The sequence below is a fragment of the Hippopotamus amphibius genome, chromosome 5 (assembly GCF_030028045.1).
Source record: "Hippopotamus amphibius kiboko isolate mHipAmp2 chromosome 5, mHipAmp2.hap2, whole genome shotgun sequence".
NCBI lineage: Eukaryota > Metazoa > Chordata > Mammalia > Artiodactyla > Hippopotamidae > Hippopotamus > Hippopotamus amphibius.
The window spans coordinates 127,939,413-127,961,722 of NC_080190.1; the positions used below are offsets into that span (position 1 = coordinate 127,939,413).

The following is a 22,310-nucleotide window of genomic DNA, read 5'->3' on the forward strand; positions in this document are numbered from 1 at the left end:
CTGTCTTTTGCCCTCATGGGAAATCTATCAAAGGACTGAAAATGTTCATCACATTAATGAAATAATGCAATGAGGACAAGATTAAGTCTCTTATCTCTGCTCCCATAGCACCTTATATTTTCATCATTTGCATTCGTATTATAATTACTTGAGATTCTGGAAGAAGCCCAAATAAAAGAACACATTTAAGAGCCAAGAGGGAGACATTACAAAGGGAATGGGGAGAAAAAAAGATTTAAAAATGTAAAAGGGCAAATGGTTTAGAAAGTTCAAATTAAGTCTCAGCGTTGCCCGTTTAATTCAATAATTTGAGGGTCCTCATTAACCTGCAATTTCAGCAAGAAAAGTACAGGTGGCAAAAATGAGGCTGCGGATAAAGGATGCCCTATCAAGAAGCTTGGCTGAGAAGTAATGCTGCAAGAGGACTGTTTGTTCCTGTCTTCATTTATTGAGAGGAGAGTGCAGAGGGTTTTCAATATCCTTGGTTTGAAGGAAAATGTAACTTGTTGAGAATTATTATGGACACATCAAGTATTAGGAAACTGTGTTTTCTGTAGATAGATATATGTAAAAAAACGGATCTTGATACATTTTCACTTATCACTAGGAAAGAACATTAGGCATAAAAACTCTTACACTCTGAAGGGGAAGATGAGGACTGAATTAGTTTTTTTTTTTTATCCCAAAGAAAGAAGGCAAAGACAAGTAACATTTAAATTTTTCATTTAATAGATTATCATGATTTTACATTTTAAGGTGTGTTTAATTTGTAATGATGAATGTCACTGACATCTAAGAGGAAGGTCAAGCACCAATACATGCCTTAGAGGCCTAATACCGTGCTCTGCTTGCCAATTTTCTGGCTGAATCCCTTCCCACCGCTCACTTTCTTAGTGCTGATTACTATGCTGTGCCTAATAAAATCAGCTCCCTTCTTCATCTTGCCAGTTCACACCTTCCCCCAAGACAGAACCGCAACTAGTCTCCTAATTTTCGGGTCCCTGCTGTACCTCACTGGGGTGGTGTAATAAAACTCCATCTTAAAAAAAAAAAAACTAAAGTAAAAATGACGTGCCAAAGACAAGACTCCTTTGGGATAAGTAGGAGCGGAAAATTAAGAATAAAGTGATAACACCTTGTAAGCCCTTCTCAACCATAACTTTTAGATACTGGATCAGTGCGATGGAAACAAGCTCCAGAACGGTTACCAGCTGTTCAATTTTTTTTTGTCCTCCAGTTTCCACCATGACAGGAAGGATTACAGATTTTGCTTCCCGGTAGTGTTTGTTCTGCTTGCGTGCCCTTGAAAAGAGTGGTAATACTCATTTTTACGCAAACACAACTAAAAAGCCCTCTCATGACTCAGCGGTAGCACCTCCAAGCTGTTACTCATCCTAGATATTCCTGGACGTAGCAGGAATCCTAGAAGCTTATACACTGTTCTCCACTGGACTTCTGCCCATCAGCCTTCAGTCCTCGGGCCACTGCCCGTGACTCGTCACCTTCACAGAACCTGGACCCTCTGAGACGGCGTCTCCTCCCTCCTCTCGTGCTGGCCCACCAGAGACCTCGGCGGAAAGGGGTGGTCGCGGCGCTGTCGACCTCCTCCGAGCCGCCCGGCCTTAGCTCCCCCCGCTCCTGTCCCGGGTCTGAGGCTGTGCGCCCGCACCTGCACGGCTGCGGGGACGCTGCTCTGCAGCCTGCAGGCCGGCGCCCCGTGCCCTCCCATGCCCCGGCCCGGCGGCAGGCGCCCGGGGACCACAACGAGCCCCGGACCCTCGGCGGCTCCCCCCCTGCCCCCTCCCCGCCACAGCCCGTGGCGGCCGAGCTCTTCCGCCCGGGCTAACCCAGGCTTCTGCGGGTCGGCGGGCGCAGGCCCATTCGCTGCAGCGGAGAAGGTCAGGCTCACCTTGGGGCAGTCGCGCCCGGACACCGGCCAGCACCGCCCTGGGCCGCCCGGCGGAGTCTCCCGGGTCACGAGAGGACGCCCGCGTCACCGGCCCGCGAAGCTGCCGCCCCATGCGGCGCCAGAGCCGGCCCTTCCCGGCAGCCCACCAACTTCCGGCGGCCCGCCGACTTCCGGACCTGCGCAGAGCCGCCCTACGCCCGCCGCGGCCGCCCTACGCCCGCCGCGGCCGCCCTGCCCCCGCCCGGTTCCCGGCGTGCCCCGCGCAGGAAGGGCTGGAGTCGACAATAACAAACCCGCGGCGGCCGTGTCCGCGGCCCTAGCCGAGCCCGGCGCTGCCTCGGGTTCCCGTCGCCCGGCCCCTCGGCTCTGACCGGCCGCGGCCCGCCCTCCCCCGGCCCCCGACCCAGAGCCGAGGGGCCTGCCTGTCCCCGCCGCCCCGAGGCGGCAACCCCGGCGCCGGCGGTTGTGTCGGTTGGCGGCGCCGATGGGCGGTTGGTAGCCGCCGCCGAGGACGAGGTGGCGGCGGAAGATGGTGCCTGGGGCCTCGGGCCCTGCTGCTGCCGCCGGCGGAGGACGAGGCGCGGCGCGGTGAGTGCGGCGTCCTGCCCGTCGGGCGCGGCCCGGGCGCGGGTCCCCGGGCGCGGGCAGCGGAGGCGGGCGGCCGCGGCCTCCCGGGGCCCAGGGACGCAGCCCCGCCGCCGCGGGGCCGGGCCCGGAGGGGTCAGGCTCGGAGGCCGGACGGGGCAGGGGTCCCGGACGCGGCCCCGGCACGCGAGACTGCCCCGGGGCGGGATCCGGATAAAGTTACTCCCGGGAATGACTCAGCCTCCGCCGCCCCGCGGGTGGGTGCGGGCCGGGGCGTGTGCGGAGCTCACAACTTCCCCGGCGGTAGCCTGGCGGCCTCCCGGGGTCGGCTCCGCGGGGTCGCCACCGCCTGCCGGCTGCGCCGCCTTGCTGGCGGGTGGTTTCGTAACCGAGCCTCCTGCGCCGTGACCCTGGAGGGTGGTCACCGCGTGGGGGCCTGGGCGCTGGGCAGGCGAAGGTGCTGCCGGCCCTGGAGCCGGAGAGGGGAGCCCGGCACGCAGAGAGCGCTGGCTTGGGCCACCGGAGAAGGGCCTGTTCGCTCACCACCTTATTGTATAGTTTCTGGGTTTTCGTGTGTGGGTAGCGCTTGTGTGATTTCTCCCGAGGGTGGGAAGGTGAGCAGCTTAGGAGGAGAGTATCCAGTTTTAGACAACCTGTTTGATGAAGAAGCTGGTTATTGTATTTCCGTATTTGATGCAAACAGGATCCTTGCAATTCTGGTGTTACTGTGAGAAGCAGAGGACTACTGAGGAAGGTGGCTGACTCCATACATAAACAGACGCTTGCTGGACATGTGATCTTTTTTCTTTCTGTTTTTAATGTTGTAACAACAGAATGTGGTCTGAATGGGCACATTTTCTCAGCAGCATTTCACTCTTTAATGTTGTGTTAAAACCTAGAGTTTTATAAGAAGGGATGCTATATGTTGGTAAACGTTTATCTTGGTAAATGCCTGTTGGAAATCGGATATGGACTCAGACGACGGTTTTAAAAAGTAATTTTATCTTTTCTGTTTGGAATCTTTTAGGTTAGTCACGGTGAGGATTAGTTTTGGGCCTAATTCTTATGTGATGTTGGCTGACAGGAAGGCAGGAGGCAGGACTCGTGTCTCTGAGGATAGTGTTTTTCTGGCCCCTCCTAACAAACACAAGGTCAATGCATGGCAGATTTGACTTTTAGCAAATGAAATACATTAAGTCAGAAGGGGCAGAGGGCACAAAACCTTTGGTTCTGAAAAGCCACACTTTTGAATCTAAATTTTTATTATGTAAGCTTGAGAGGAGCTTTTATTTGGCCTCTAATTTTGAGACTATCTTTAATTCTCATGCATTCAGCAAATGTTTGAACACCTGCTATATGCTTTATTTTGCAGATGTATAGAACTTTTCAAAAAAAAGTAATGGGTAGTAAAATTTTCTTATTCGGCGGAATGCTATTCTATAACCCCAGGTAAGCTTTTTGTATTCAGAAAATACTGGCTTCAAGCAGCTCAAGAGAACATTTAGCAGCCCCTTGCCACACAGACTCATTCAGGGGGTCATTACTTCCTCACCAAGGCAGAATGTGTTGTATATGGGTTTTTGCCTTTTAAAAAGAAAGAAGATTGAAGTCCTGTATACAGTTAATTACTGTTTAAGCATTATTGGAAATCTGAAGGAAAGACCCCAGAGAGGTGAGGACGCTGACTGTGTGACTATCTGGAGAAAGAAGGAAGAGTAAATGCGAAGGCTCTGAGGACCTTGGCATATGCGAGGAGAGGGGAGAAGATTACTCCCCTTGTGCACAAGCAAGGGGGGCATAGTAGGAGCATGTGGTGGTCCATGAGGCTCTACAGATACTCAGGTTTTGGGGGTCTTCATAAGGAAAGTGGTGTCCTCTAACCCGCCACAAGCAAAGGCACAGGGGTTTGTTCAGTAAACCTAGCAGAGCTAGAAAGCAACTTGGAGCGAGATCATTCGTTTGTTCATGAAGTGCTAAATAAACCCCAGTAAGACCCAGTTTTAGCTCCAGCAACATGAGCAGTGAACAAAAGGAACTTTATATGTAAGCTTTGTATGTAAGGTTGTAGGAAATGGTGAAACACTGGAAATTTTAAGGAAAAGAAGTTGCAAATGCAGGCTGCTTTGAGATGCTGAAATAGACACACTGCTGAGGGAGTAGATTGTGGAGTGCTGGGTTGAAGATTCTGTACTTGTGTCTCTAAGTAATAATTAAAACAGTGTACATTTTCGTTATTACATTACTCTGATTCTTTCATATTGTGGACCTCATAAACCTGATTTGTCTGTAACCTGGACCTCTTGTGCAGGACTCTGGGAAGGTGGTCTTTCTTCTATCCCTCAGTGAAATTGCTGTTTTGTGTAGTTACTCTTTGCAGGGACAGTGCTGGAGTGCCTCTAGGCACCCCTTCTTCCACGGTTAGTGTCTGCTTTCAGTGTGTCTGCTTTCACAGCCGCTTAGTGGGTGTCCTGAGGGTTATGGAATGTCTCCACCCCTGTTTTGCTCTCTGTTGAATTCTCATATTTTATTCACGTGTAATTAAGCTAAGACTTGGAAATAATTGTGACTCCCCCTTCTTTTGGTTACTGGTTCAAGACCGTTTACCTCATTTTTCCTTTCATATGACGCACATAATTGGTTAGTCAGAATATCGAAATATTAGTCAAATTAGTACAATACTTTTAATATTTCCATGGCTGTTTTAGCTATTATACTGCAGATTCCAGATGTGCACATCCTTTTTTGATATTGCTGTGTATTTACATATAGTCTTGGTTTAATAGAATGAAACTAATTCAGTATTTATTATAAAAGATAATTTTGGTTCCATTTCTTTACTCTTAGTATCTATTACAAAATGAAGCATAGAACTAGAAAATTTTGCTGTAGATACTATAGTGTGAGACTTTAGAGTTTTTTTAAAAAATTCACATTTAAAGAAGGTGTCATAACTTGATATTGATATTTTAAAACTACCATGTACAGCCCTGGATTTAGCATTTTAACGATGACAGTAATACAGAAAAGATGGTTGTGGCTTCCATGCTTGATATTTGGAGGCCGGAGAGCTATTTTGTAGTAGACTGACTGAAATTCATTTTAATGGTCATTCTGAGAATCTGTCAAATGACATATGAAATTTTTTAAATGCATTAAGGATAAAGTCTAATGATATTCTCTATTGGGACAAATTTTTTAGACTGTTTATTTACTAACACTTCCAGTTCCAAATTACTGTAAGTCGTGTTTTACGCAGCTTTTATGAATGTCAGAACACCACCATGTGTAATACATTTATATGTACTGATAGGGAAAGATTCCCATGTTATTTTATTATTCAAGTCAAACAAATTGCATGTCTGCATGATGTTATTTTTGAGAAACCAGACTGTCCACATATAGATATGTATTTCCTGTACATGTAGGAAAAACCTGAAGGGCCCACTCTCCACTGCTAAGAGGGTTCCTCTTGCCTCCATTATTGGCATGCTGTCCTTCCATCAGGTGGCCTGTCTAGTTGCAGACAAGGCATTCATTGAAGATGCCCTGGACCTTGATGGAAAGGTTCTCTTTTGGGGAGTGTGAGGAAGATGGCTGACCTACTCTTCTTTCCTTCTTTTTCTCTTTTTCTTGGCAGAGAAAGGGGAGGATGGGATGGGAATAAATGTGACCCGGAGAGGTTGACGCCCAGGTTGCATCCTGGGTAGCCCGGACACTCCATTTGTGGTGCACATTACTAGTTTCACTGGTGCAGGCCCTGTGGCCCTTAGTGAGGTCCACTTGCTGAATGACAGTTTGCAGAATTGCAGATCAGAAGTTTTCCTAATCCTCGTTCGTTCTCTGTGAAGCGTTGGGTCCACCTTGTCCAGCAGCGTGCACATCTCCTGTGTTCTGCTGGACTCCATGGCAGCTTGAGAGTCTTTGTACTCCCAGAACCTGGCATAGTGTCTGGCTTATGTCGGCTGTTCATTCAATGCAGGGTGGATAATGACTGGCTGTGTTCAATTTGGGAGGTCATAGTTGTTATCTGGGGCTTTCCCTTTTGTCTCCTCAAGTAAGGAAGCTGATTCTAAGTTTTGAATGGATTAGATTGGTTGACAGTAAGCTGGAGTGACGGACCTGGTCATCAGTGGTGGTAATCTCTCAAGGAGGAAACTACAAATTAAGCTCCAGTGATAAATGATAGACACAGGTTTTTGTGAGATGGGAGATGCTTTCTTGTTTTTACAGGCATGAGAGTACATTTGTAAAACACCTGTATGTCTGGGAATAAACGTAATGGAATCAATATTTTTAAAACTACATCTCTCCTTTCCCTCTCAGTTATAGCTGACTTTATCCCAGGAGGATCCAGAAAGAATAGATGTCCTTTCACGATGTGAGATTATCCCCCCCCCAATAAGATAATTCACACTGTTTGATAGCTAGTTAAGAGTCTGTAAGTTGAGAGGCAGTGAAGGGAAGGAAGGCTGTGGGCCACCTGTGACTAGGGAAGACTCCCAGAGGGCTGATGGATCCAGGAGGGCTTTTTGACCACACTTGGATGAGTAAAATTCAGAGAAGCAGAAATGGGGGCGAGTATTTTAACTGGGAAGACTGTATATCGATAAAGTGAGAATATGGGTTTCATGTAGGAGACTAGCTGGAGATGCTTTTAGAAAAACAAACTGGGGTTGATTATGATGTCCTAGAATGTTGGAGATTAAAGTTACAATTGCCACCATTTTAAAAGCTTTTACTATATTCCTCATGCCATAAAGTAACCTAGCCCTCTGCTGTGCCTCTCACATACCCTGCAGGAGGTGTGGATTCAGTAGAGGTTCACCGAGTCTCAGTGAAGAGTAGGCACCAACTACAGGTGACTCTTGCCACTTTAATGCTGGTCTAGTTTCAGACCAGAGCTGGTGGGTTCCCACGGTTATCGGGCAGGCAGATGATGAAGTTCGGGGAAACCAAGCGGGTCCTGCACCACCGACGTCACAGACGACAGGGCACGGTGGGCCACTGGTTGGTGACCTGCTGTGGCAACATTGAGGCTCTGGGAGGTGAAGCGGCCTTGCCCACAGTGGTTGTCAGTGCTGGGCGTGTTCAGGAAGGGCTGGAGCAGGATGAGGAGAGCTTCCAGGCTCTGAAAGGAGGATTATGTCATTGGAAAATGAGGAGTTGGATTATAAAGGAAAAAAAGAGATAGGACTTAGACAGAAATAACTGAAGTCTTGGGTAGCAAGAGAACGATCTTTTCTTCACAAAAGAACTTAGGGAATAGTTTTATTTATTTATTTTTTTATTTTTGGCACACGGGCTTAGTTGCTCTGCGGCATGTGGGATCTTCCTGGAGCTGGGATCGAACCCGTGACCTCTGCATTGGCAGGCGGACTCTCAACCACTGCACCACCTAGGAAGCCCTAGGGAATAGTTTTAAAGGAAAATCACTGAGTTGAAATGTAGACGTGTTGAGTTTGAGGAATGGTGTGGTTTCTAATTGGAGATACTTAGTAGTGGCCAAGCGCTCGGCCTGCGCTGAGGACAGAGGTCTGGGAAAGTTAATAGTACTGAGTGATGATTGTCTTACACTTGGTTTGCATAGCCCTCCTGTGTAGATTCTTCTCTACATTCTCACAACCCTGTGAGTTGGGAAGTCTCCTTCTCTTTTGTATCAGAATAATTTAGGTTAGTGGAGGTCCATCAGGGTCACACAATCCTTAGTGGGGACAGGACCTGAATATAGGTCTTCTCACTCAAGATCTCACGTTCTTTTCATAGTTCTCTTCTCCCTCTTAGGTGCATGTCAGGATGGTGAATGCAACTTGAATGACGATGTAGGGAAGTGTGAGGAGTAAGCGGGGTAGGTCTCCTGATAGGGGGCCAACCTGGGACCAGCAGGTGGGCAGGGTTGTCTTGTCTCTTAGCTGCACCAGCTCTTCTAGGGCAGTATTTTCAGGTCCTTTATTTCTTTGTGGTATGTAGAGTGTTGTCTTTTTTCCTTTTTCAAAATGGAAACAAGTATTTTTAACCCCAGATTATAAATGTGATTTGAAAGAGACCAGAGAGAGTGGAAGTCCTGCATCCAGAGGTAACCTTTGTTAAAAGCATTGATGTGAAATTGTTTCAGACTTTTTTAATGCTCATGTCTACATATACATCTCTCAGTATTAGTTAATAAAATAAAAATAAAATCCACAAACAGCATCACAGGATATATTCTGTAACTGAATGATAGATACATCACTAATCGATAGGTCTAGATTGATGAACATCTTTAAATGTCTAAGTGATGTCACGTGATATAGTTGCACTGTAATTTGTGGATACTTGACTGGCACCTATGATAGTCATCTTTCTGATGTGTCACTGTGAGTAATGGTGTAATGGAAGTCACTGAATATATACCTTTGTACACTTGCCTGGTCATTTGCTTCCAATACCTTTCAAGAAGTGGAATTTCTGGTTTGCACATTTTAAATTTTGGTGCATATTACCAGGTTAAATCTCCTTGAAAGTTACACCAATTTATATTCTTGTCAAAACTGTGCCTGTGTGCTCACTGTTACCTTGTCAGCAGTTTTATTCATTTATCATTAGCAGTAATCTGAAGTGTAAGAGTGGTATTTAAATAGACTTTGTTTTTCTGCAGGCTGTGGATAGCTGTTTAGTACAGTACTTTGAGCAGTTTTTACTTTCTCCCAATTTGAAATTCTACTATTGTGTATCTGCGTGTATATGTTTGAAGATACGTTTGAATCTGTTCTGTTCCATGTGTTATCTATTAATGGGCCAGAATCTTAGTTTTAATTGCTATTGTAGTATGTTTGCTGTGTTTTGATAAATGTTCTTTCCTACAGTGTCTCAACATATGTATAGCAGGCTGTTAAGTTATATTCTCAATGGACAACGACTAAAAACAGCGTTTACGCAAAGGGCCACAGAATTTTAAGAAAATCTTGTGTCGGGTTGAGTTACTAACCCTTTGATTTTAATTTAGAATTGCTTTGTGTTAACTTGTGTAATACTAAATATGATTTCATTTTGTAGAAGTTAAGAAAAAGTTTATATGTAAAATGAACACGCCAAATTTTAGAAAATCTTGACTGGTAGAAAGTAATGTTACGTTGTGAACTAGGCTTATCTTTTATATGAAGCACATAAAGTTAGTTTCTAATTCCTTTGGCAGCAGTTGACGTCTCCGCTGGTACTTTATAATTAATTGCACGTAAGAAAGGATGTTTGTGACTCCTTTGCTTATAAAATGGAGGCAGTGAAATGACAGGAGCAAAGGCACGAAGGGTGACGCTTACTCGCCTCTTCAGGAGGTCAGCTTAAACAGTGTGGAGGGCTGGTCTGGGAATTGAGACGGTTGAGTAGATGTCATCAAGCATTCTTAGTTTGGGGAAAAGTAAAGTGACATGAAAATGAGGTCTAAGCTGGTGTAGGTGGTAATGTCGTCCGCGATGGATTTGATAGGACCTATGTGGGGAGAAGGTGCTGAGCTGGGTTGCTGGCCCAGATGTGAGTAGTAGCGCTGAGTTAGACCACGTCTGGGGGTGAGTTGGGCACATGGGCACGCACTTGGGGCTGCTAGGTCTGGGTCAGCGAGTGCTTATCCACACAAGAGGTATTAAACCAAACTGATCACCACTGGTGAAACCAGAGAGGTTAGGAGATGAGATAGTCACGAAGAGTAAGATATGTTTAAGGTAGAGGTGATTATGATTTAGTTTTTTATTAAGGAACCTTGGAATATGTTGGCTAGTAAAGAAAGTACCAGAAATTAGCTACTTGGATGTGATCTCTCTCAGTTACAATTTGAACTATGCTTTGTCATTTACTTACTGTGAGTAGTGGCATTTTTGCTTGTGAGAACTTCTTCATTCAACAGATAACCTTGAGTATTTTGTATTATGTCACAGAGACGTTTCCTGTCCCTAGGCAGCATTTTGGAGTATTTACTGTGAAGCTGGCATTGTGCTAAATACGCTCTTTCGCGTGGATTATTTTACTTGTTTTCCACAAAAGCTGTAAGAGGCAGATATTGCTGATATCCTGACTTTACAAATTAGGAAGTGGAAGTGTAGATGGGTGTGCACTGATGAGGAAGTTGGTTTTGTTTTATTTTTGTTTTTTTTTCTTTTAAACTCTATTTACTTGACAGTGAAGCCATATGGCTCATAGATTGCCTGAAGCTGTAACTCAGTAAAATTTTATCACTTTATTTATTTATTTTATATATTTATTTATTTATGTATTGGCTGTGTTGTCTTTGTTGCTGCACGTGGGCTTTCTCTGGTTGCGGAGAGCGGAGGCTTCTCTGTTGTGGTGTGCAGGCTTCTCATTGCGGTGGCTTCTCTTGTGGAGCATAGGGTATAGGTGTGTGGGCTTCAGTAGTTATGGCACATGGGCTCAGTAGTTGTAGCACGCAGGCTCAGTGGTTGTGGCTCATGGGCTGAGTTTGGAGAGGAGAAGTGAGGTGTGTGTTTATTCAAGTTTTACTGACCTGCCCCAGGAACACCAGTTGCTTTGCAGAAAGGCCATAATTGTTTCTAGGAGATTCCCACTGTGATATGTGAGTGCTGGAGCACCTTGTGTGCTTTCATGGTCACCAGTATTTTGCTCATCCTGTCTACCCCGCCTTGTTAAACTCTCCCCTCCCCGCCTCCCTCCCTGCCCCCCCCTTCTTTCTTTTGTTAGACTATTTTAAAACATCTCAAATATCATTTTACACATGAATTTTTTAGAACTAATTGTTTTTTAGAACTATTATTTTATAACTAAAATGCTTTTATCATCCAAAAAGAGGAATAGTAATTTTTTTAAAATAAATTTATTTATCTTATTGGCTGCATTGGGTCTTCATTGTGGTGCACAGGCTTCTCATTGTGGTGACTTCTTGTTGCGGAGCACAGGCTGTAGGTGCGCAGGCTTCAGTACTTGTGGCACATGGGCTTAATTTCTCTGTGGCATGTGGGATCTTCCCGGACCGAGGATCAAACCTGTGTCCCCTGGCAGGTGGATTCTTAGCTACTGCGCGTGCCACCAGGGAAGTCCCAATAGTGATTCTTAAGTATAGTTGACTACCTGGTCCATATGTAGGTTTCCACATTTATTTCAAATATTCTTTTTTAACAGCACTTTCATTGATTCAGGATCCAAACAGGTCCACACATTACATCTGGTTATTGTGTCTCTTCCATCTCCTTTGATAGAATTCTTTCTCCCTTTTCTCTTTGAAGCCATTTGTTAAAGAAACTAGGTCTTTGTCCTATAGAAAGCTCATTTCTGAATTTAGCTGGTGGTTGTAGTATTGTTGATGTTTTTCTCTATGACTCCATATTACTACTATAAGCTGGAAAGTGTAGGCAGATGTAGAGGCTTAAATTTCGGTTCATTTTTTTGTTGGGGGGGGAGCAAGAATACTTCCCAGCTGGGTTGTGCACTTTGCTTGAGACCCGTAGAGACGCCGGGTCCATATCAGAGTGACGAGTGATCACCGTCTTCATTTTTGTCAGCCTCGTTCACTGTCACGTTTTAAGCCTGTTGATGTCTAGACCTGTTATTTCAGCACAAAATGATCATTTTCTGTATTCTGCCTGTAGAGTTTTTCTGCAGAAGATGACATTCCTTCATCAAGTACTGGTTATCCTGAAGTGCAGTTCAGGTGGGAAGGAGGGCGAGTGTTTCCTGCCTGTGCCAGCTGTGATTGCAGGATGCTGCCCGAGCTCACCCAGGGTGTCTTCTTTCCTTACTCGGTAGCATCATGAACACTTAATTATTTGCCATCGTGCCTGTGATGCTCACACTGCCCATCTTAGTTAAGCCCCTTCTGGTTGATTTCTCTGCCCTTGTGACGTAGTCGCATTAGTCTTTGACAGATTGCCAGCTTTCACGGCACGTTAAGGTGTTCCAGGCTTACATAATTGGTACGTTTTCTACTCTAGACCTTTGGTATCAGCCAGTTCTCCAGAGGTTTCTTTTAGAGACCACATGTGGGTGTGCAGTGGTTTTAGTTGAATCTGGACTTAGATGGAATGGTCCCCATGAGACTGCTCTCACTTGGGATGCCAGCCACAAGCTTGGTGGTGCCCAGGACCACCCCCACTTCGGACCAGCTGATTACAAATATGGGTGTTCCCCAAGCTCACAGAATTCAGGAAAGTGCTGTACTTATGATTACAATTTTATTATAGTGAACGGATACACACTAAAATTAAAACAAAAGAAGATGTGCATGGAGGGGAGCCTGGAAGGGTCCCAGATGCTGAGCTCTGGGGGCCCCTCCTCGGAGTCAGGGAGGGACAGCGCTGCCTCCGCTTGGCCAGGATGTGTGACAGCACAGAGCATTGCTCCCCAGGGGGCTTACCTGAGGCTTTGTGCAGAGTTTTTAATGGAGGCTTCATCCCCTAATGTCCCCTGGCTGGCCTTTAGTCTCTGTCTGTTCCTGGAGGCCAGACTCACGTCTTTAGTCCCCGTTTCCTCTGGAGATCAGAACCAATGCCGTGTTTCCCAACTGTACACGTAGCTGAAGGAATAAAACGGAAAAGTGTGAGCATAGATGTTGGAATTATTTTTACCTGAAAAGAATGCACTTTTTTTTTCTTTTGCTATTCTTTCTGAAAGTAGATATCCTGAAATTTGTGTTTATATATAAAATTTTCATGTTGCCCACCTAAGATGTAAGGTTTATGAGAGAAGGCAATTTTATCACGTTTTTGCTTTAGCCAAGAAAATGCCTAGGGTGTCCTAGTGTCTCAGGTGATATTTTTATTGAATGAATGTTATAAATTGACCTGGGTTTAAGGCCCTAGGACTTGTATTTACTAAGTTTCTGCCTTAGGCAAGTTGAGGAACCTCTGAGTCTTTTTGTTTATCTGCAGGGGGAGACAGTAACACTGTAGATGTCTTACAGGTTGTGAGAAATCTGTGACGTAATGCTGAGCATGATGACTGCATACAGCGCATCCCTCTGTGGGTGCTCGCAGGGACTATTTCGTGTGCCATCTCCTGGACAGTGGAGTAAATAAAGAGCATTTGTGGCCCTGGCAGCCAGCAGCCTGACATTTGCGTGCAGACCCCAGTGCTCTGGACCCTAGAAGGGATGATGGCCTGACGAGCAGGGTTTTTTCCACGCCGTGCAGGGGAGGCCCTGGGTGGGGGCTGACAGTGGGGATGCAGAGTGAAGATTCGGAGGCCGGCTCTAGTTCACACTGCCAGGTTTGATGGCTGTACATCACAGTCAGTGGTGGAAACACAGGACGTCCTGTCAGGGCGGGTCCCTATCAGGGCGGGTGGGGAACTGTTCCTGTGGCTTACATCACTTCAGAGCTGTTTGAAATGAGCCGGGTGCGCCCTGGTGGTGTTGGGGGTGCTGCTGTGTGGAGTGGAGCTCTGCTGGGTTCTGAGCCACTGACATCAGAGCTGCCCTTGAGATTGGTTACATTGTTCATCAGGTGTGCAGACAGACTCACTCTGAGATCAGTTTTGTTCACTCAGGTTTTTTGTCAGCGTTAACCATCTTGGTTCATAGGTGGAGCTGTTTATTTGGGTAGAGCGGCTGTGGCTTGTCAGCGTTTCCCTCATTTGCCACAACTGCTGTGGCAGAAGTGGGAACACTGAGGTGGTCTTTACTCTCATGTCTGATGCCCGATTGCTTGAGAGTAAGAGGTGCTGCCCCTGGAGTGTGGCAAGAGAAAGGCGGCCTGCTCCAGCTGGGGGAGGCTACGGCACGTGGACAGCTGCGCAGCACGTGAGCCTGAGTTGGATCCTGGGTTGGGAGGGAAACACTTTGAAGAATGTTATTGGGGCAATAATTTGAACATTGACTGGATTAGTTATTAACTGTGGTTTAGATAAACACTAGTGATCTGTGATTTAATAAATGTATTCTGATTATGTATAAGAAAAGCCTCTTTAGGAAATATACATTCTGAAATATATATGGATAAAGGGACATTCTTTCCTGTCTTCAGATTACTCTCATACTTCAGAAAAAAATGTATCTAACATCTCTGTCCATCTAAGGTGAGAGAGACAGGGAGAAAGAAAGAAAAGCATGCACGCATTATGAACTGGCCTCAAAGGTACAGCAGGGAGCACAGCGGGGGAGTCTGGGCAAAGGGCACAGGGGAGCTTTTTGTACTATTTTTGTCAGCTTTTTCCTTAGGTGTGAAGCTATATCAAAACAATAAAGAGAAACAGTATTTAAAAGGAAATAAAAAAAGAAAGCAGAGTAACATTATTATAAAGATTTTATGTTTAGAGTCAGAGAAACGCTGTGTCTTCTCATAGTGCTTCCCCCACCTTCACAGGCCAGTCTTCCTCTTACCCTGCGTCCCTGTGTAAACGAACCCACAGAGGCCTGCTTCCCGCCCACTCCTGGTTCATGGCATTCATCACAGTTCACGTCAGGTTTGCTTTCTTCTTGTTTAATGCCTTTTTCTCCCTCCAGACTGTGGCCTCTGTCAGGGCAGAAACCATGTCTGTTCTGTTCACAGAATCCCTGTCCTGGCACCAGAGTTCATAGGTGTTGGTTGGATGTGGGTGAATGAATGAATGAGTGAGTGAATGAACCATCTCTGCCTCCAGTGTTACTTCTATTTTACTCATGTACTTTAGGTACATACTCCGTCATGAAATAAGATGGCCCCCTTTCACCTGCAAGATAAAGTGTGTGCATTCAACGACATTTGTTAACTAATTCACCCCTTTATCCATCAGACCTTCATTGACTACAGTCCCGTGATCCCTTGCTTCTCTGGTTTCCTCTTGATAACAGCTCAGGTCTGCATCCTTTTTCTAGGGATGCACCCTCTGGCTACTCTTTTCTTGTCAATCTAAGTGCCTTTCGTGTTTCCTTTTGACTGCATACTTCTTAGACGGTATTGCAATATGGTCATTCTGCCTACTTTTCCTGGCAGCAGATGTTCCTTATTTTTCATTGTTTTTATATCTTCAGTGCTCAGCCCTTGAGTGTACAGAATCTATGTATGTTGAGGAAGTTTCTTGAGTGCTTGTCTTAGGCATTGCATTGGATGTTTATATGTACATCGTCTTTAATCTTTACGTTCACTGGATGAGGTCGGGTTCCATCTTTTCTGGTAATTGAGGTTCACGGAAGTCCTGGGACTGTGTGGATCTTGTTTGCTGTTACATCCCACGTCTAACGTAGTGATGGCACACAGCGGACAGCCTACGTGTGAATGAAGTTCAGACTCACAAATAATGAGACAGGGTTTAAACATACAGTAATTAAATAATATTCACAAGTGTTTAAAAGTAGGGCGATGGCAGAGTATAGTGACCTTGTTGACTGAGGAGTATAAACTGGTAAGAGAAGCAAACTGAACAGTTTTTAGATCTTTGGATGCTTGGACCAAGAGATTTTACTTCTAGGAATGTATTTAACGGGAACAGTCCTAAGCACAGAAAAAATGTGTACCTGTGAGATTAAAAACAAAACCTACATAGGAAATAAACTGTGGTGAATTCACAAGTTGGAATGCTTTTTGGTCATCAATATTGATGTTTATGAAGTGTTTGTAATAGTGTGGGAAGATGATTAAGTGATGGACAAGTAACTTCTAAGTCCAGATATAGTGGATAATGCTCTGGTTTGAAATCCTCATTTAAACTTGTAGTGATTTTTCACACATTTCTCTCTCACAAGACAAGGCCTCCAGGGTGGGCAGGGGACTGTGCTTCTTGCTCCTCACCCATGGACCCAGCTCTGCTGCTGCGGAGGCTCTGGTAGTCGGCTCTTCACTAATCACTTCAGCCTGGTGGCTTCCTAGGCACTTTCCCTCACTCATTAACAGTTTTGGTTCTACTCTGGTGTAACAGGAGCGTCCCTCTTAGTGTAAGTTAGGTATCTGGTTTGGCTGAGGCACGGGTTGCATTTGTAGAGCAGCTGTGTCACCCACAGTCGCTGGTGGGTGGGTGTGTTGGTGGGGGGTCAAATGGAGCCTTTCTCATCCGTGGTGGCGATAATGACAGTGGAAGCCTAGGGATATTCCTCCAAGAACAAGATGAAGAATCCTGCGGTCAGGGCCACATGTGTGACTTCTTAGTGGTCTTCACAAGGATATAGAATAATCCTTTACTGGTGTGGGATTATTCATTTTATTGAGAAAGTATTTTAGAGCTACTTCCCAGGAATGCAGGATCCTTGCTTTAAAGAAGCTTGCTGTTCAGTAGAGGTGAGAACTACACAAAGAAACATGACAACATATGCAGCATAGAAGCACATGTAGAGTACACAGTCAGCACATCTAATGGTAGGGTTGTGTGATTAACTCTCTGAAAGACTGTGTGTGTGTGTGTGTGTGTGTGTGTGTGTGTGTGTGTGTGTAGGGGGAGGTGATCACAGCAAACAGAGAACTCGGGTCCAGGGAGCGATTTGGGCTGGGTTTTGTTGTCGGGAGTGGTGCTGCTGCTGCCGCGCTGGGAGGCGGTGAGGTCCCAGCCAGACGCTGGACGCGCTGCTGAGGAGGAGGAGGAGCCCAAGACGGGGTCTTACCCCTGCCCAGCACCATGGTTACTTGTTCTCACTTGGTTCCCAGGAGGCCCCTGTGTTGTTGGTACCATATTACCTGTTGCCAAGTAAGAAGTCACCATGATCTTTGCTGTTTACAACCACACAGAAGTAGTATTTCCCGTTTGTGGGCACGGCTTGGCAGGGTGCTCTGCTTCAGGGTCTCTCACGAGACTGCAGTGGAGGCCTCAGCCGGGGTTGGGGGCTTGTCTGAGCTTCAGCGGGAATGATCTGCTTCCAAGCTCGCTGTGGTTTGAGAGCTGGTTCCCAGCAGGCTGCTGGGCTGAGGTCCCTGGGGTCTTGCTGGCTGTCGGCTTCAGCTTCTTGCCATGGGGGCCTCTCCGAATGACTGCGTGTTCCATGGCAGGAGAGGTCATGATCGTGTAAGTGCCACCCCATCACCTTGGCCGAATTTCAGTGGTTAAAACAGATCACAGGCTCCGTCCACATCCAAGGGGGCTTGGGAAAGCAGAGAGGCTGGCTGAGAGGCTCTGTGCTATGGGTATCGTTTTATTCCTGTTTCATAAAAGAAGAAACTGAAACAGTGAAGTATGCAAGTAATGGGACCATTGTATTGTAAGGACTGAAAAATGGCTCTAGGCTTTGGCATTGTTGAGGAGTTCTTTGGGGACTTTTGTTTGATGTCTTTTCAATGGAATGGTGTAGGTCAAGGTCATGTTTGTGGTTCAGTGAATGTGCAGGTAGGAAGAGAGACTGAGTAGATTACTCTTTCAGAAGGTAGTGTTAAAAGAAAGCACTTAACCATTTTTGTAGTCACATTGAATTATTTCTCTCTGTAATAATCCAGAAATTTTTCTTTTCCAGTTCACTGAGTTTAACCAGTAATGCCATTCAGTTGCCAATATCAAGCAAAGCAAACATAAGCCACTTTTAATCTGCTTTTTAAGAAAAGTGGTAATCCTTTTCACAGTGCCTGACGGTAAGTCACATTTCCTGCCTTTATAACAGAGTTTTGATCTAATGCATTTAAAGTAGAAACTTTGGAAACTTTAAAAGCCTTACTTGCTTTTCCTTCTTCCCTCATAATTCTACTCTAAGCTCACGTGGAAAGAGCATAAAGAAAGATAACGACTAGTTTCTGGAAATGTGTTTATTGTCTTTCATCACTTACGTTGTTGTTGGGGATGTTTTACCTCCAGTTGTTAAAAATAAAATGCTAGCTCTTGATATCTGTCCTTTTATTTATAGACAAGCTTTGTTTTATGTATGGGGTTTTGACTTGGACAACTAGGTAATGGCAGAGTTGTTTTACATATTCTGATTTCCAGACCTGTGCACTTTCTGCTGTTCCGCAAAGTGATGAGCCGTTAAGGCCAGAGTTTCTTACATGGAGTGTTTCTAACTCAGCATGTAGGTAGAACTCAGACTAAGAGGCACCTGCTGGAAGGAGTAGGGACTGACTCTTTTCCTTCCATTGCAAGTGGTGGCTCTTCCTATTTGCTGTTAGTAAGTTTAACCTTGAGACTCATGTTACAAAGAAGAGGCAGGGGAGGGACTTCTGGAGTTAGAAAGATGTTGGACCAAATTGTTAATTTTTATTCTTATTCTTAAGGGAGGGTTGCACAGGAGATGAGAACAGTGTGAATATACACCTAACTGTTGTAGCCACTGACCTCTTCCTCAGAACAAATTATTTTTTATGATAGAAGTTACCCTTTTCACTAGCCTCATTACTGGTCATTATTGTTTTTTAAGCAACACGTTTACTGAATTGTCTAGTTAGCCATTCTAGACATCAAAACCTGTTTTGCTTTTTGTTGCTTATGTAGTATGACTGTGTTCTGTCTTATGTGACCATAATTGCATTTGTACCTATGTTTGTAACTTGACCACTTTTCTTGTCTGTTTCTTTCAGTAACTGTATCAGAGCGAGGTGTAAGCTCACAGACTCCAGAGAGCTCATCATGAAGTTGTATGTATTTCTGGTGAACACTGGGACCACCCTGACATTTGACACTGAACTTACAGTGCAAACGTGAGCTGTGTTTCATTGATTCTCCTCAGTTTTGCATTTTGTACATGTAAAAAGTTAAAGAAAGAGGTGATTTTGAGAATACTATTCCTCTGTTCAATAAGAGTAGCAATGTGGCAAGTCTTCACTCTTTTCTCCCCAGCACATTATAGACACAATTGTCATCATGCTCTCAAGTGCTCACGTTAAATTCATTAAGTTGTGCTTTGTTCTGTCTGCGTGACTGTGTTTTTCACAGTAACCATACTGATTTCAAACCAAAACAGTCAAATAGAAGTAAATTTTCATAGCTGGTTGCTTTTCTGAGTTTCACAGGACACTGCTGAGCAGGTTATTGCTGCCTATATAAACCAGCAGGTACCAGTCCTGTGGTTTTTTGTCGTTGTTTTTATTTTATATGAATAAAGTTAATAGTCTTTATTTTGTTTGTTAATGATAGAGTAAAATTTTGAATTAATCTTATTTTTTTAAGTGGAATTATGAAAAATTTTTTTGAAAGTTCCAGTTTTTATAAAATTGGATTTGACCTGTAAAGGAATGGCTTTTTGAAAATTAGGAAAAGGAAGCAATTTTCATATGGTATAGACTTAATATGTTTTGTGTAATGTGAAGTGGAGATTTTAAGAGACCTGATGCTAATTTGAGCATATTCCTTTGCTGCGTTATATAAAGATGACAAAAATAAATGTTTCTACTGCTTGCATTTCATAGACTCACTTTAAGATGTGGCACATGGGTGATTTATTGACCTTCTAGTTATTTATGATTGGCTAGTTGATTATGGAATCCGGTCACAGAAACAAGAAGCTTATATTTTTTACTACTGTTTTGGGGGGAACTTTAGAGTGAAATTCATTTATATGTCAGGCATTTTTAAATAGTGCCACTTTGGTAATGAAAAAGGTTATCATTGGCAAACGTAAATCACTGATTTTTTTTGGCACCCCATCCCCCTTTTTAAAGTGTGGCCGACCTGAAGCATGCCATCCACAGCAAGTACAAGATCGCTATTCAGCACCAGGTGCTGGTGGTCAACGGGGGAGAGTGCATGGCTGCAGACCGGCGAGTGTGCACCTACAGTGCCGGGACGGTAGGTGTCTGGGCCCTTCCTGCCACCCAGACGTGTGCCAGCTTCATGGAGGGGCCTGGGACGTGGGCTCGGAAGTGTATCTGATTTGTATTTGGAGGGCAGTGTGCATGTTCAGTATTCGTAACATTTTACTTCAGTTTTGTTTTTCTTTGTTTTTTTTTTTTGCATTTTTACTTCTGTAGGACACAAATCCAATTTTTCTTTTTAACAAGGAAATGATCTTATCTGAACGTCTACCTGCTATTCCTAAAACTACCTTTTCAACAGAAAATGACATGGAAATAAAAGTTGAAGAGTCCCTTATGATGCCCGCAGTTTTTCACACTGTTGCTTCAAGGACACAGCTTGCAGTGGTAATTGTAATATTTATTTATATGTTGTACAGTTTAAAAATTGGCGTATTTAACAAAATAATGTCTTATTCATAAGCTTGGTAATTTTTTGTGGGCGATTAGCTTACTTGGCTTTGGCAAATGATCTAAAAAATTGATTGCTGTTTAGATTTGAATGCTTTTAGAAGCAAAGTAGTCTAAATTATAGAGGAAACATGCCAAAAACATGAAAAATAACAGACTTTTTAAAAAAGTGTTTTGTGATTATTTTAGTTTTTAAATTTCAGGCGCATCCTTTGTTAGTCATTCTACTTTTGCAAACAGTTCTGAGATCTTAGAGTAGAATAGCTGTCTTACACATGGTTTGTTTACTCTCTTTCCTAGCTAATGGTATACAGATAATAGCTTCAGCGCATTGTTTTAATCAGTGAAGTACCTGTGTTTGAGTAGATAGACATAGGCACAGAGAGCTTAAAGAACTCTTAAGATGGTGACTCTTCCTCTCGTATCTGTGTTTAGGTCCTGGAGGAGCACCCAGTTTCTTCTTAACGCTTTTCCTCTTGTCTTGCTGCTTGCAATCCCTGTGGACTGTTTCCCAGTCATTTGGTTTTTTTTTTTAATTTTTGTTATTTTGTATTTGCTTTTGACTTGCTAGTGCTGTACTGTAATACTGGCTGTAAGCTATCAGTAGTGGGACACATTTTGCTTTCAGACATAAAAAACCTTATCTTTTAGAATCAGCTGAAAAAGTATTTACCTTTTTTAAAAATAAATTCAGATAATAATAAACTACTATTAAGTATTTAATAGTTGCTTTTTTAAAGAAATTTCATAGCAGTTTGTTTTAATGTAGTACATACATTTGTGAAACTATCCCATTTTTCACATAGGCTACAACATAAAAAGAGATTAACCCCATCTTTCTGGAATATGCTTAATAATCATTAAAGAATCTGGAAAGGATTTTTAGAAGGCAAAATTATTTTTAAAAGACAAACTCTATAAACAAACTCTATTTTTAAAAGACAAACTCTATAAATTTATGTAATAGAGTCCTTTAGATTTGTTTTCTGATTATTGGTCTACAGATAAACTAATAAAGCTAATAAAGATAGGTTACACAGTTGCATGCCATTTAAAATGCAATAGTTTTGATTTAATTGAAAAATGTGGACACTACATGCTAATAGAAAAATGTAATATTAGGTATAAAAATTACAGGATAACCAAATAGAATATACAGTTGTTGAGTGAGTAGAGTAAGAAATCAAAGAACAAATAAAACTTGATGAAAAGATTTAAAAATCAAATAGATGAAATAAGGGAGAAGATTAGTCTGGCAATAAACAGTCTGTGCAATATCTAGTGATGCCAGGTGACAAGTTAAAGTTAACTGCAAAGGTTTCATCCAGGTGTGGATTAAGACAAGTGGGAGAGAGAAGAGGGGTATAGTGAGTAGCAGAGAAGAACTAGGAAGGAATAATAACATCATTAAACTAGCAAAAATCTAGGTAGAATGTAACAAAGAATAAAGTGAATACTAAATGTAAAATAATGAGATTAATACAGTCCAGTATTTGGTTATTGATTAATTTATCCAACTTTTCCCTTATGAAAATTTATGGTATGATTAAAACAAAACAAAAAAAAACAGCTATGCCACCATAAGAAATACTGCTAAAACAGGTTGCTAAAGTATGAAAAGAAAGATATGCACAGAACTAGTAGGCGAACATAGGAAAAATGGCAGTGTTGATATTTGACAAAGTGGTTGTTAAAAGCATTAAACAGAAAAAAGTGAAATTAATAATAAAAGATTTAATTTATGGACAAGATAAGCCAAATCTATGTTTGCCTATCAACACAGGCTAAAGAGGATA

At 43.6% G+C, this 22,310-nt stretch overlaps 1 protein-coding gene across 4 annotated transcripts in view; it reads left to right on the plus strand.

Moving 5' to 3' along the window:
• The first annotated feature begins 2,190 nt into the window (after positions 1 to 2,190).
• The window catches only part of RB1CC1 (RB1 inducible coiled-coil 1), a 53,557-nt gene continuing 33,437 nt past the window's right edge, over positions 2,191 to 22,310 (plus strand). For 3 of the 4 annotated variants that reach the window (XM_057734530.1, XM_057734532.1, XM_057734535.1), the window contains exons 1-5: positions 2,191 to 2,497; positions 17,841 to 17,955; positions 18,892 to 19,011; positions 19,972 to 20,098; positions 20,281 to 20,451. In XM_057734530.1, the coding sequence (XP_057590513.1) occupies positions 18,941 to 19,011; positions 19,972 to 20,098; positions 20,281 to 20,451 (369 nt within the window). In that variant the 5' untranslated portion in view covers positions 2,191 to 2,497; positions 17,841 to 17,955; positions 18,892 to 18,940. Of the gene's footprint in view, positions 2,498 to 17,823; positions 17,956 to 18,891; positions 19,012 to 19,971; positions 20,099 to 20,280; positions 20,452 to 22,310 lie in introns of those variants that run through there. The other variant, XM_057734531.1, reaches the window with a different exon arrangement.